The following is a 14,124-nucleotide window of genomic DNA, read 5'->3' on the forward strand; positions in this document are numbered from 1 at the left end:
CTGAAGTGTTCCATGTTCAAAGGAAGATGTTGCATCGTTAAAGACGTCCTTAGATGGTTACCCTCCAAGACATTTAATGTAATCATCTGTTATCACGAATATCTGTGTAATATCTTCAAGATACATACAATACAATACGTTCTTAACAAAGTAGTATTTTTCTTGGAAAGATCATATGAGTTGAAACCTGTATTAAGACGCATGAAGATAACGGAGCTCATGTTGTCAGAAATTCATTAAAAGGTTTGAAAGAGGAACAGTTTCGTGAAATAAAGAGGAATAGATTCGTCAAATAAAGAGGAACAGTTTCGTGAAATAAAGAGGAATAGATTCGTCAAATAAAGAGGAACAGATTTGTGGACCCATGTCTCAGAACAGTATGTCAAGGATATAAGTTTATGGCTAGTTGAGAGCATTGCACAGGCTATGCTATATATATATATATATATATATATATATATATATTGTATTTCTTTCTCAGGAATGATTTTAATTTGTTGACACAAACACCAGATGGTATCGCGAACTATTCTATCTATATCTTTATACAGATTTGTCTATCCATTTCCTTCATAAAGTATCTGTTCATCTTAAAAGATCAAGAAAGAGATTTTGGATTATTCATTGTCGTGGGAAAGTGTTTTGGGAGTTCATTTTTCTCGCATGAATTAAGGAGGAAAAGGAATATATCAACAGTGCTAATGGTTATCATATGCTCCTCCCCCACATCCACCTCAACCCTCAGAGAACGGACCTGCTGAAGAAAATTGTGGAAAATGTGGAAGATGATTATATTTCATTTAATTTCTTGCTTGTTCTTCGTGGTCTTGCTTGTTTCATTGTTTTAATTGTTCCTTAACATCTTCATTGTTCTGTGTCCTTTGTTTGACTGGCTTTTATCCTTAGAATGGATGATAGGTACAATGGTTTACGAAGAAACAAACAAACAATTCAATGGTGTCGATGAGAAGTTGGCTGTTCATAGCCGGTGTCAAGGCAGCTGACGGATCCCCCGCCCTCGATGTTGTTATGATATATCAGCTGATCACTTGATGACGTCAGAGGACACCAGCTGATTACATAATGAATGAAGCGTGTCATCACCATTGGCAGATTCTGTGGTGACGTCGCGTTTTTCAGCAGATTCTTTGATTCTTCGACAGCTTCATAATTCTTAGCTAATCCTAAGATATAGCAGCACACCACCATCTTATGAATTGTTCAGGAAAAAAATATCTGTCCGTCACCAGCTGATGCTCAGTAAGAGTCTTCTGGCCTTCACCTGCAGTTGCTCAGGAAAAGTCTGCCTTTCACCTGCTGATGCTCAGGAGAGTTTGTTCATCAGTTGTTGCTCAGGATGCGTCTGTCCTTATCCTGCTGATGCTCAGGAAAGTCTGTCCTTTTACCAGCTGTTGCTCAGGAAGAGCTTGTCCTTCACCTGCTGATGCCCAGGAGAGTTTGTTCACCCCTCAGGTCAGAGACACTTGGTCGCTGGCTGGTGGTGGAGCCAGAAAGCGTGAACGGACTCAGCGAGCCGAGTACAAGGCTGGCCACGTTTGCTGAGCGGTTCGCTGACTTGTTTGTCTTCGTTGCCAAGCAAAGGTGTTTCGTTTGTTCGTTAGCGTCTTTAAAACGTTGGTTGGGTCGCTTCGTCTGACGATCTTCCTTTTTTTTATTCTTAAAACACCAAAAGACTCTTATTTCTTTTTTCACAAAATACCCGAAATCTTTTAGTCTTTCATTAATGTTTTCGTTTAATATAGACGACGAGAAAGTAAGATTAACGAAGCTTATTAACGAAGGGGGAGGATGATAGAGATACAGTTATCTTTGCGATGTCGTGAGCGAGTTAATATTTCCATAATCAACAGGTCTCAGAGAGACGGTGCTTTAGAGTCGCCGTGAAGCATAATTCGAAAGGGGGAATTCGCCTTTATGTACATCAAGTTCTATTGCATGATTGTAGTGTGTCTGTGTACCTGTAGTTATAATGGTATACTCTATTGCTTCATTTGTGTATCAGTATACAAAGCATACACAGATATACTCTTACTGTATTCGTATATCAATATGCGTAGTGCAATACTCCGTTACTATATTCGTATACCAGTACCAGTATACTGCTATTCGTATATCAGTAAACATATCGTTATTCCTTGTTACTGAATTCGTATACTCGTATACATAGTGCTGTACCCTTTACTGTATTTGTCTACCCGTATACTTAATGCTACACTCTTACTGTACTCATATACCAGTATACATAGTGCTATATTACCGTATTTGTATACTCGTATACATAGTTCTATACTCTTACTGAGCTCGTATACTAGTATACATAACGCTCTACTCTAACTATTAATATACCAGTATACTAAGTGCTATACTCTTACTGTATTTGTATACTCGTATAAAGAGTGCTATACTCTTACTGTATTTGTATACCAGTATACATAAATGCTTTACTCTTACCGTATTCGTATACCAGTATACATAAGGCTATATTCCGTTACTGTACTCGTATACCAGTATACATATTGCTATGCTTGTTACTGTAGTCGTCTGTATAGTGCTATGCTTGTTATTGTAGTCGTCTATATAGTGCTATGCTCTGTTACTGTAGTCGTCTATATAGTGCTATGCTCTGTTACTGTAGTCGTCTATATAGTGCTATGCTCTGTTACTGTAGTCGTCTATATAGTGCTATGCTCTGTTACTGTAGTCGTCTGCCAGAAGATGGGAGGGGTAGTAAAGTACATCTGGTTGTAAATGTAGATTTAGTCTGAGAGAAGATCGCCCTTAACCGTATATGGCCAGCCAAACCAAACCCCAGTGTTCACCAGACTGCTGAACTCGCCTGTGCTGTGAGATGAAGACATGGCACAGTCTATGGTGTGGGGTATGAAGACACGGTGGCGGAGTTTGTGGTGTTAGTTCAAGACATGACTCAAGGTTCTTGTGTACGTTGCAAAACAGGGAGAAGACAAGATGAAGTCTGTGGTGTGACTTGAGGAGAAGACAGAATTTGTTGGTGTGCGTTGAAGACAATTACAAGATCTTATGTGCGTATATATATATATATATATATATATATATATATATATATATATATATATATATATATATATATATATATATATATATATATATATATACATATATATATATATATATATATATATATATATGTATATATATATATAAATGGCGAATAGTTTGAAAGATATATATATATATATATACATATATATATATATATATATATATATATTATCCCTGGGGATAGGGGAGAAAGAATACTTCCCACGTATTCCCTGCGTGTCGTAGAAGGCGACTAAAAGGGGAGGGAGCGGGGGGCTGGAAATCCTCCCCTCTCGTTTTTTTTTTTAATTTTCCAAAAGAAGGAACAGAGAATTGGGCCAGGTGAGGGTATTCCCTCAAGGCCCAGTCCTCTGTTCTTAACGCTACCTCGCTAATGCGGGAAATGGCGAATAGTTTGAAAGAAAGAAAGATATATATATATATATATATATATATATATATATATATATATATATATATATATATATATATATATATATATCTTTCAAACTATTCGCCATTTCCCGCGTTAACGAGGTAGCGTTAAGAACAGAGGACTGGGCCTCTGAGGGAATATCCTCACCTGGCTCCCTTCTCTGTTCTTTCTTTTGGAAAATTAAAAGAAGAAACAAGAGGGGAGGATTTCCAGACCCCCGCTCCCTCCCCTTTTAGTCGCCTTCTACGACACGCAGGGAATACGTGGGAAGTATTCTTTCTCCCCTATCCCCAGGGATATATATATATATGTATGTGTGTGTGTGTGTGTGTGTGTGTGTGTGTGTGTGTGTGTGTGTGTGATAACTGCAAGTAGAATGATCCGCAGAAAATTGATAGAAAGAAAAAAATAGTTGAAATAAGTATTGGCTAGGTAAGTGGACTTACAGTTGAATAGTTAGATAGATAGATGCATAAATAGATACATGGGTAGATGAATAGATAGATAGATAGGTAGATAGATAGATAGATGGATAGGTGGGTAGATGATAGATAGATACGTAGATCGACAGATGGTTAGATGAATGGATACATACTCTTGAAAAGGCAGGGTAGGAGGAGCTAGAAATTATGCCATGCATTGACGCTAGGATACACCGGTGAAGGTAGACTGTACTTCTGAGAGTGATTTGTACAAATAAGACCAGGATTTACCACCGAAACAGAACTGTACCAATGAACCTGGATTATAACCTTTGAAACTGGACTGTATCTCTTGAAACTGTGGGGGTCTCACCTCAGAAACTGAAATCTGTGCCTTTGAAACTGAGTTCTACTTCTAAAGCTGGGTTATAACCCTAACGCTGGCTTGTACTTTTGGAACTGGGATGTGTGTTTCTGAAACCGATTTGTGTCTGTGAAACTGGACTGTTGCCTCTGAAACTGGCATGTGTCACTGAAGGCGTCGTTCCACTTCGGTGCTCATCTGAAACATGGGTGGGGATGCGGATGGAGTTTCCGTCCGTTATACACATAAGAAGTGTCAAGCGCTTTCGTATATTACATTCTCAATAATGGATATAAAAATGTATTGTTTCATACATATTCGCCATTTCCCGCATTAGCGAGGTAGCATTAAGAACAGACGACTGAGCCTTAGAGAGAATATCCTCACTTGGCCCCCTTCTCTGTTCCTTCTTTTGGAAAATTAGAAAAACGGAAGGGAGGATTTCCAATCCCCAGCTCCCTCCCCTTTTAGTCGCCTTCTACGACACGCACGGAATACGTGGGAGGTATTCTTTCTCCGGGATGATACACACACACACACACACACACACACACACACACACACACACACACACACACACACACATATATATTGTATATATATATATATATATATATATATATATATATATATATATATATATATATATATATATATATATATATATATATATATATATATATATATATATATATATATATATATATATATATACACCCTATGATTTACCATAATCATACTTTAAAATCTTATTATTTTGCCATATGAACGCGTTCATTTACCATCTCTCACTCTCTCTCTCTTTCTCTCCTCCCACAGCGTATGGCAACCTGGCCAACATCCTCAGCTCCCAAGGCAAGAAAGAAGAAGCCGAATGGGCTTATAAGAAAGCCCTCTCTTACCGTTCCAATATGGCCGACGTTCATTATAACCTGTGAGTATTGCATGTTTTTCCTCCTTTTCTTCTCCTTGAGGTGTATACCATATTGTCAGGACAGATAGACAGATGGGTGAATAGATAGATTGATAGATAGTTAGAAGGTGTGTGAGTGTGTGAGAACCTCTTTAAAGTCTGATATATATATATATATATATATATATATATATATATATATATATATATATATATATATATATATATATATATATATATATATATATGTGTATATTATATAAGGCTGAATATGTATAAACCCATAAAAGAGTAATACGAAAACAAGGAAACGTGGAAGCAGTTGAAAGACACAGGAATAAACAGACAAAAAAAAATGAGAAAGATTGGTACCTAGGGAGAGTTGAAATCTCTTTCAATAAATTTATTTTTATAATGTTTGTATGACCTACTTGGGGTCCTAATGCTTGGTTTTATAAATAATACACATTGTACAAAAAATATGTCGATGTTTAATATGCGTCCTTGTGTTGTGTATATGGTAAGACACAGGAATAAACAGAGACAAAAAAAAATGAGAAAGATTGGTACCTAGGGAGAGTTGAAATCTCTTAAAAAAAAATTTATTTTCATAATGTTTGTGTGACCTACTTAGGATCCTAATGTTTGGTTTTATAACTAATACACATTGTACAAAAAATATGCCGCTGATTAATATGTGTCCTTGTGTTGTGTATATGGTATATAAACTTGGATATATCTTCTGTCATATACACATACCTCACCCTCATCCATCTTGCGAGTGTATACTTCATTAGCTCAGCCCTGCCAGTATATCTACTTAACTAGTATGTTCTGTCATCGTTTGCTGTATGCCTCAATTATTCAGCCACCTTATGAGTATACTATAGCAGCCCTTGTAGCATATACGTAATACCTAACTCATGAGTATATGAATTACACTCACTCTTCCCACTCATTCTTCTCGTTATGAATGTGCATTGAAGAATATATCTAGTAAATACATGCTATAGTCCCATGTGGTATAATCACCTAAGGGTATACTAGCATACCCAGCCCAGAATGACAAGGCCTTCAAGTATGCTCATTTATTCCTTTTTCCTCGCACTCTAAGAGGCCATACCCTCACAACATACTAACATACCTACTTATCTTTATCCCACAGAATGACATACTATCACAACATACTAACATATCCATGTTATCCTTAACATAACAAACATACCATCACAATATACTCAAAAAAAAACCTTACTTTCCAATCTACTTCATAAACTCTTAGATCAATTACGATATGCTCACACACCCAACCCCATCACCATTTCCCAGGGATATGATACATCATACTCACATATCTCTCCTTACAGGGGTATACTATTCCAAGAACAAAAGAGGTATGAGGAAGCACTTCAAGAATATAAATTAGCCATTCAGTTCCGGCCGAGGATGGCGAGTAAGTACTTTCGTAGCCATTCTGCATTTAAAATCACTTTTTTTTTGTATGCAAATTAAATAAAAGCTTTTTAACAACTCCTTAGCCACTGTTACTCTCTTCATGTGCTCTTAATGTGAGTGTGAGTCTTGCTCTTAATTACGCTCTGTGTAATGCCACTTAGGAGCTCTTTGCATTCAGCTATAATTACCGGTTTTGGTAATGACTTACCTAATTACTGTGGTGTTCTAATTGCTTTGTATCTCATAGTACATTTTACAGCTCTTCGACTGCAGTTTTTACATATTCTATGATTTTTTTCAATGATTTTTTTCTATGATTTCATATTCTACTCTTTTATGAATGTATTGAGAAGGTAGTATCAATTTTCATTACTCACTTGTTAGAAATGGTCATTGGCAATGCACATATTTATAAAGTTTTTGAATATAGGTCTCTGTTGTGATGTGTATCATAACACTCAAGATATTGCTTGAAGCACAATCATACATGACAATAATGCTTGTAAGACGGTCTTATAATCGTAACCTAAGATTTATCATTAAATAAAAGGCTTTATCAAATTTTCTACCGTTACTCTGCATATGTAAATGATCTTAGAATATCTCTTATACATCTACATCTTCTTTGGAAGACCTTTCTAGTCAAGCTAAGCTTTATACAGCTTATAATGATACTGAGTAATTTGAGTAACTTCTCTTCATCATAGAAAGCTTTAGGAATGTTCTTGTATGATATCTGATGAATATTGAACTAACTGCGAGTTTTCTAAATATAGTAAGCTTTCTAACAATACTAAGAGACTAGATGAGAAAAAAACTAGGATGTCGATGGAATAGTCAATGAATCCTGTCCATAAGGATTTGACAAATTAAGACACGTTTCTAAAAAGAAAAAGAATGTATCAACAGATTACAGACAACATGTCAATTTCAATTTGTAAAAGAAAAAAACAAAGTTATGAATTTTACCACAAATCAAACTAGGACTGCCTTATCTACATAGCATCTTAAAAATCACAGATATAATTATCTTTATGTGAGGACATTTGCCACGAATGTGTCTTCAACAGCCGACTGAACCATCAGTGCATTATACTGAGAAGATGTAAACCTAACCTAACATATGTATATACCCTCATTCACGTCCTACACATATGCAAGTATAATGAGTCTTATACTTCATTAGGGATACATGAAGTGTATGCATATTCAGCATGCCCCTCACTGCTGTATCTTTTGCTCATAGTTTATCATTATGATACTTTGTGTGTCAAATATGCTGAATAGGTTCGGTGTCTTTGTGGTATTTCTGTCTTATCTTATTTTTCTTTGAAGTGCTCGCTCTTCTCAACTCATTTGTTTTGCATTTCCTAACACACTGGAAGTGTTTTCTTCTCAGTTGAGGAGCCACGGTTCTATGATTTAATGTTGGTCATCCTAAAAGGATATATATTGACTGGGTCTGGCTGGGTCTTTAGGTGTTACAGCGGTTAGTGTAACTTTTGGATGTTTTTGTTTGAGGCTTAAGATTCTTCAATTTGGTCTTACTTTCCTCCTCCAGTGGGAGAGTCAAACGCAAGTTTGTCTTTCTTTAGTGACCTGGAACTACTTTTCCGGTGTTTTCTTTTTCCTCTAACTTCTTTCTTTCAACCAAGATGTCATTGACTTGGGGCATGGATTTGCCACGTCAGTCACTATCTAAAAAATTGATCTTTGGTCTTCCAGTCTTATTTTGAGGTCATCTGGTCTTTCCCTTGGCGTCTTCCTGCACCACATAGCTTATTATAAATTTCTTCTTGACCTCTGGATGTTAATCTAGTCATTGTTGTCCATCCGACTTAAAGGTTCTTTATCCTGGAAAGCTCTTGGTATCATTGCGGCATTTGGTTCTTTTTCCTCTTCACACCAGCGGGTTCTTGAACCTATAATCTCTTCGTCCCACTTTGGCTTATCGTTAGTTCGTCTCAACACACCAGCTTTTCGTCCCTTCCGCTCCAATTTTCTGTTTTTCTAAGATATTGCCTGTAATGTCTTGCCCAACACCAGAGGTTATAGCTTAGTAAATGAAATGATTTTACTAACTCAAAACCTTTCTCTTTCATTTGGTCTAAATTTGGGTCATTGACAGGTTGATGAAGCCTGACTCCTAACCTTTTCTTTTTTTGTATGGTCTAAATTAGGGTCATTAATAAAGATAATAAACCAACTGAAAACGTTTCTTTTTCATCTGGTATAAATTTGGTTCATTCTATAATAAAAAGATTAAACCAAATAAAACTTTCCTCTGTTTTGATCCAAATTTCGGTTACGAATAAATTGATCTCAAGTGACTAAAAACCTTTCATTCCATTTTCATTTTGTTTGTCAACTTTGGTCACTAACATCTCTCTTTTTTTTCTCCCTCTCTCTCTCCACCTCCTGACAGTGGCTCACCTGAACATGGGTTTGGTTCTGGGTCTTATGGGCCAGCGGTCTGAGGCCGCTGAGGTCTACCGCCACTGCTCGCAGCTGGACGGGTCTGGGCTGAAGGACCCACGGACGCACGAGTCCACCAAGATCTCGGCGCTCTTCAACCTCGGCCGACTTTACGCTGACGACGGCCACTTCGAGAGGGCCATTGAAGTCTACCAGGAGGCGGTGGAGAGGATGCCTTCCCATTACCAACCACAGGTGAGGAAAAGATTAAGATTTGTAGTCAACACTGATTATACTCAACCCTGATTATAGTCACAGCTGATGATAGTCACAGCTGATTATAGTCACAGCTGATTATAGTCACAGCTGATTATAGTCACACCTGATTATAGTCACACCTGATTATAGTCACAATCACTAATCATAGACACCCTTGATCATAGTCACGACTGATTATTCACAATGACTCTAATCATAGACACCCCTGATTATACTCACGACTGATCACTGACAACGACTGTGATTATAGTCAACGTTAATCAATGACAGTGATTTTCATCATAGTTAACCCTGGTAACTGACAGTGACTTTGAGCATCCGCAGTGACATGTTTATAGACTCGACTGTCCTGAGTGTCTTTGAAACATCTGGTGCGATGTGAGGTGCGACAGTGTCCTGATAATTATGCAGTGACATGATTATCGATGGTGTTCTGATTTTTGTGCAGTGACGATTATCGACAGTGTCCTGATCATCTGCAGTATCCTGATTATCATCGACAGTGACCTGATCACCTGTAGTAACTTGGTGATCTGCAGTGACCTTCTAATCAGCAGTGATGTGATTATTGACTTGATTATGCAAAGTGTCGTGATAATTCCCGGTGACTTGATGATCAATTTCACAAAATAGACTCATGATCTGCAATAATCTGATTCACTGACAGTAATTTGATAATCTGCGATGATCCATTAATCTGCAGACACTAAATTATCTACTTGATTCAGCAACGAGACCTGATTATCCGGAGTGACCCGTTAATCGAATTGAGTTCCTTGGATTTAATGATTATTTATAATGAAATTATTATCTGGAGTGACTCGATTTTTTTTTGTACTGACCTGATAATCTGCAGTGACCTGATAATCTGCTATGACCTGATGATCCTGGAGACCTTCCTCATCTAATGTGAGTTGATATCTATCGACAGCGCGTTCATCATTCACAGTCACATTGGTCATATACATAGCCCACAGATTATGAGGGAGGAGAGTCCTTGATCATCCACCTTACCCAGATTATCAGGTGTTATTTGGAAACAAGGGAGACAAGGAATGCAGGGTGTTCAGGGGAGTTTCACGTCCACGTACTGTACGAATGTCTTTCTATAAGTGGAAAGGAGTTGAGTATGTGAGTCAGTCACCCTTACCCAGTGGAGTGGGTGATGAGGAGGAGAGTGGTGGTCGTCCTCCTCCTCCTCCTCCTCGCGAACCCTGAATTATACAGGTTTAAATCCACCACAGATGAAGCTTCAAAAGCAAGACAGAAGAAGCTTTAAAACCAGCGCGGTTGAGGGGGTTTTATACCAACACAGACCAAGCTCTAAAACTTAGCAAACACAAAGGTTTAAAACCAGCACAGATAAAGCATTAAAGCCGGCACAGACGAAGCTTTAAAACCAGCTCAGACGAAGATTCGATCCAGCACCGACGCACGTTCAAAACCAACATAGATGAAGCTTTAAACACCAGTACCCAATAAGCTTGAAAACCAACAGAAACGAAGCTTTAAGTCCAACAAGAGTCAAGATTTCAGTGCAAGTCTGATGAAGCTTCAGAACCAGCATAGCTGAAGCCTTAAAGCTATTACAGAGGAGGAAGATGTGTCCTAATCAAGCCATTACAGACGAGGAAGATGTGTCCTCATTAAGGCACATACTACAGACTAGGATAATGTCTCCCCAATAAGCTCTGTACCACAGACAAGGAAGCTTTGTCTTTATCAAGCAACATGCTACAGAAAAAGAAGGTGTGTCCTCACTTTCCTTATCATTAGGTTTACAAGTGGTTTACGTGTAATGAGACATCTCTCTCCCCGACTCATTAGGTTCCCTTTAGTCCTTCATTCTCCTTTGACCTTAGTCCAGTCTTTCATTCCCTGTCACCCCTCACTCACAAGTGTATGTGTGTCTGTGTGTGTGTGTGTGTGTGTGTGTGTGTGTGTGTGTGTGTGTGTGTGTGTGTGTGTCCCTTCGCATGAACTATGTTTATCTCCATCACAATGACAGATGATGTCTCCCTGTCCTTAAGCTCCCCGAAATACATTTCTTCCTTTCTTAGTCTCACGAAAACACCATCTCCTATTTCTCTCCCTCTCTCTCTCTCTTTCTGTCCCTCCAACCCTCCCTTCCTCCCTCCCTCCACCACCACACTCACTACTCGGCTCTTGACGAGGCTCAGATAAATAAACACAAAATCAAAACAACACCACCACTCACCACCCCACAACGCGAGGCTGGGGGATCGCCCTCTCATTTGCTTACGTGGTCGACACCTGAGTCTGTCGCCCGGGCATATACCTGAGAATTCCCCCCCACTCCGCTCTTGATCACTGCTCACTCGATGAACCCCCGCCACACACAGACACACACACACACCCTACACCCGACCTTAAGGACTCCCGTCTACCATCGCTACATCTCAGACTGTCAACAGCTTTCACCTCCTAAGCAAACGGGTTGGCATCACCATCAGACACCAGGATAGAAGCCACCCAACGTCTCCATTATCAAGTCAAAAAAAAAAAGCACTTCAGGTTGTCTTGTGGAAGGAAGGGGTCTGTTTAAAGACGCGTCATAAGGGGTCGGAAGATGAGGCTCTCAAGGTGTGGGAGAAGAAGGGGGATGAGGTGGTGGGTAGTTCGAAAAGGTCGTTCTAAGAGTCGGGTTTGGCCACCACCAGGTTCTGGCTGATGGAAGCTTTATTGTAATGTGGCTCTATCTGATGCCACCCGACAGCATATTGATTCTTGTGTGTGTGTGTGTGTGTGTGTGTGTGTGTGTGTGTGTGTGTGTGTGTGTGTAAGTGTGTATGTGTATAAGTATGTGTGTGTGTGTGTGTGTGTGTGTGTGTGTGTGTGTTTGCACATCTTTGTAAATATGTCCAATTATTTCTCAGCTCCTCTTCATCACACACACTCTCTCTTTTTTTCCACCCCCCTCTCTCTCTCTCCTCCCCCTCACATCCCTCCCTCGCACCGCAGTGACAAAGACTGAACTATTTCCCGTGCGTTTATTCTGTCATAATTCAGTTTTAATGATACACTTACCTCGATGAGATTATCAAACCTGAATCAGGGAAGAGAGAGGTACAAGAAGCCCTTCTCATTATACACGGCAGAATTAAATCTTTGTTTTTAATTAGAAGCAATCAGAATTACCAGCTTCCAATCTCCGGGCCAATCAGAATTACCAGCCCCCCAATCTTTTCTTGCTCCGTCTGTGACACTTTCGAGAGCCGCGCAGGCAATCTGCGTTCAGTCGGTAAAAAGCGGTTTATTTAGAACTCTTGTCTTTTGAACCCTGAGGATAAAGGTTCGATTTTTTCCCCCCTCTTTTTTTTTTTTCTCTTTAACCTCATGGCGCATCAGGCTTTACCCAGCCAACCAACTCCTTCTCTCTCTCTCTCTCTCTCTCTCTCTCTCTCTCTCTCTCTCTCTCTCTCTCTCTCTCTCTCTCTCTCTCTCTCTCTCTCTCTCTCTCTCTCTCTCTCTCTCTCTCTCACTCTGTCTTTTTTCTTTTTAAATCATGTAGCGTTAAGGCCGGACCACCTCGCTTGGACCTTGGGTCTGTGTGGTCTGTGTATCTACATAACTCTCTCTGTCTGTCTCTCTCTCTCTCTCTCTCTCTCTCTCTCTCTCTCTCTCTCTCTCTCTCTCTCTCTCTCTGCCTCCTCGCCCCCGTCTCCTCTAACCTGCCTACTATACTCCCCCCCCCCACAGCACCAACCCTCTTCCTCCTCCCCTGACACACACACACCTCGCTCCCCCCCACTCCCCCTCCCCCCCGTATCAACATATTCCATCAAGTGTAAATCATTCCTGACTTTCTTCAGTTTCCTTGACTTGGGTCGTCTGCTGCCGCATTAATCAAGATACGGGGGGGTGTGTGTGTGTAAGGTAGGGGGGGCGGGGCGCGGGGCAGTCTGGCCCCGAGTGTCCAATGGGGCCCCCCCCCCCTTTATCACCGGCGCGTGCAGCTGGTCCTGCTTAATGATTTGTTGGTTATCACCAGCTGCTGTAATTAGTCTATATTAGGGGAGCTGGTAACCCGCCCACCCCACCTCACCTTCCCTCCCCTCCTTCCTCACTCACTCACTCACTCACTCACTCACTCTCATCCGCCCCCCCCTCTGGGTTATTAGGACGTGAGGAGATGGAGAGGGGAGAGAGAGAATGTGAGAGAGAGAGAGAGAGAGAGAGAGAGAGAGAGAGAGAGAGAGAGAGAGAGAGAGAGAGAGAGAGAGAGAGAGAGAGAGAGAGTTTATGACTGGTGGTTGGCGAGAGAAATAAGAGGAGTGCAAATTAAGAGGAGGAGGAGGAGGAGGAGGACGTGGAGGGGGAAGTGTAAGGATCAAGTTATAATTGGAAATTTAAGAAGACGTGAGTCATGGAGAGACATGGGGCGTCCTTATGAAACTACAGAAGATGGGGAAAGAAGATGGGATGCTATTGTAGAGACAAAAGCTGGGGAAGAGGATTGGATCCTTGCTGTAGAGAGAGAGAGAGAGAGAGAGAGAGAGAGAGAGAGAGAGAGAGAGAGAGAGAGAGAGAGAGAGAGAGAGAGAGATGTACTGTGCCTAGGCATAAAGATCTCTGAATAAAGGTTCAAATGCTGTCCCAGAGAGAGAGAGAGAGAGAGAGAGAGAGAGAGAGAGAGAGAGAGAGAGAGAGAGAGAGATGTACTGTGCCTAGGCATAAAGATCTCTGAATAAAGGTTCAAATGCTGTCCCAAAGAGAGAGAGAGAGAGAGAGGGAGAGA

General features: G+C 40.1%; 1 protein-coding gene across 3 annotated transcripts in view; it reads left to right on the top strand.

Moving 5' to 3' along the window:
- Tmtc2 (Transmembrane O-mannosyltransferase targeting cadherins 2) overlaps positions 1–14,124 on the top strand; it is a 323,100-nt gene that overhangs the window by 263,414 nt on the left and 45,562 nt on the right. For all 3 annotated transcript variants that reach the window (XM_071683297.1, XM_071683306.1, XM_071683315.1), the window contains exons 5-7: positions 5,123–5,237; positions 6,584–6,669; positions 9,097–9,341. In XM_071683297.1, coding sequence (XP_071539398.1) covers positions 5,123–5,237; positions 6,584–6,669; positions 9,097–9,341 — 446 coding nt within the window. The remainder of the gene's footprint in view (positions 1–5,122; positions 5,238–6,583; positions 6,670–9,096; positions 9,342–14,124) is intronic.

Source organism: Panulirus ornatus, chromosome 3 (assembly GCF_036320965.1).
Source record: "Panulirus ornatus isolate Po-2019 chromosome 3, ASM3632096v1, whole genome shotgun sequence".
Taxonomy (NCBI): domain Eukaryota; kingdom Metazoa; phylum Arthropoda; class Malacostraca; order Decapoda; family Palinuridae; genus Panulirus; species Panulirus ornatus.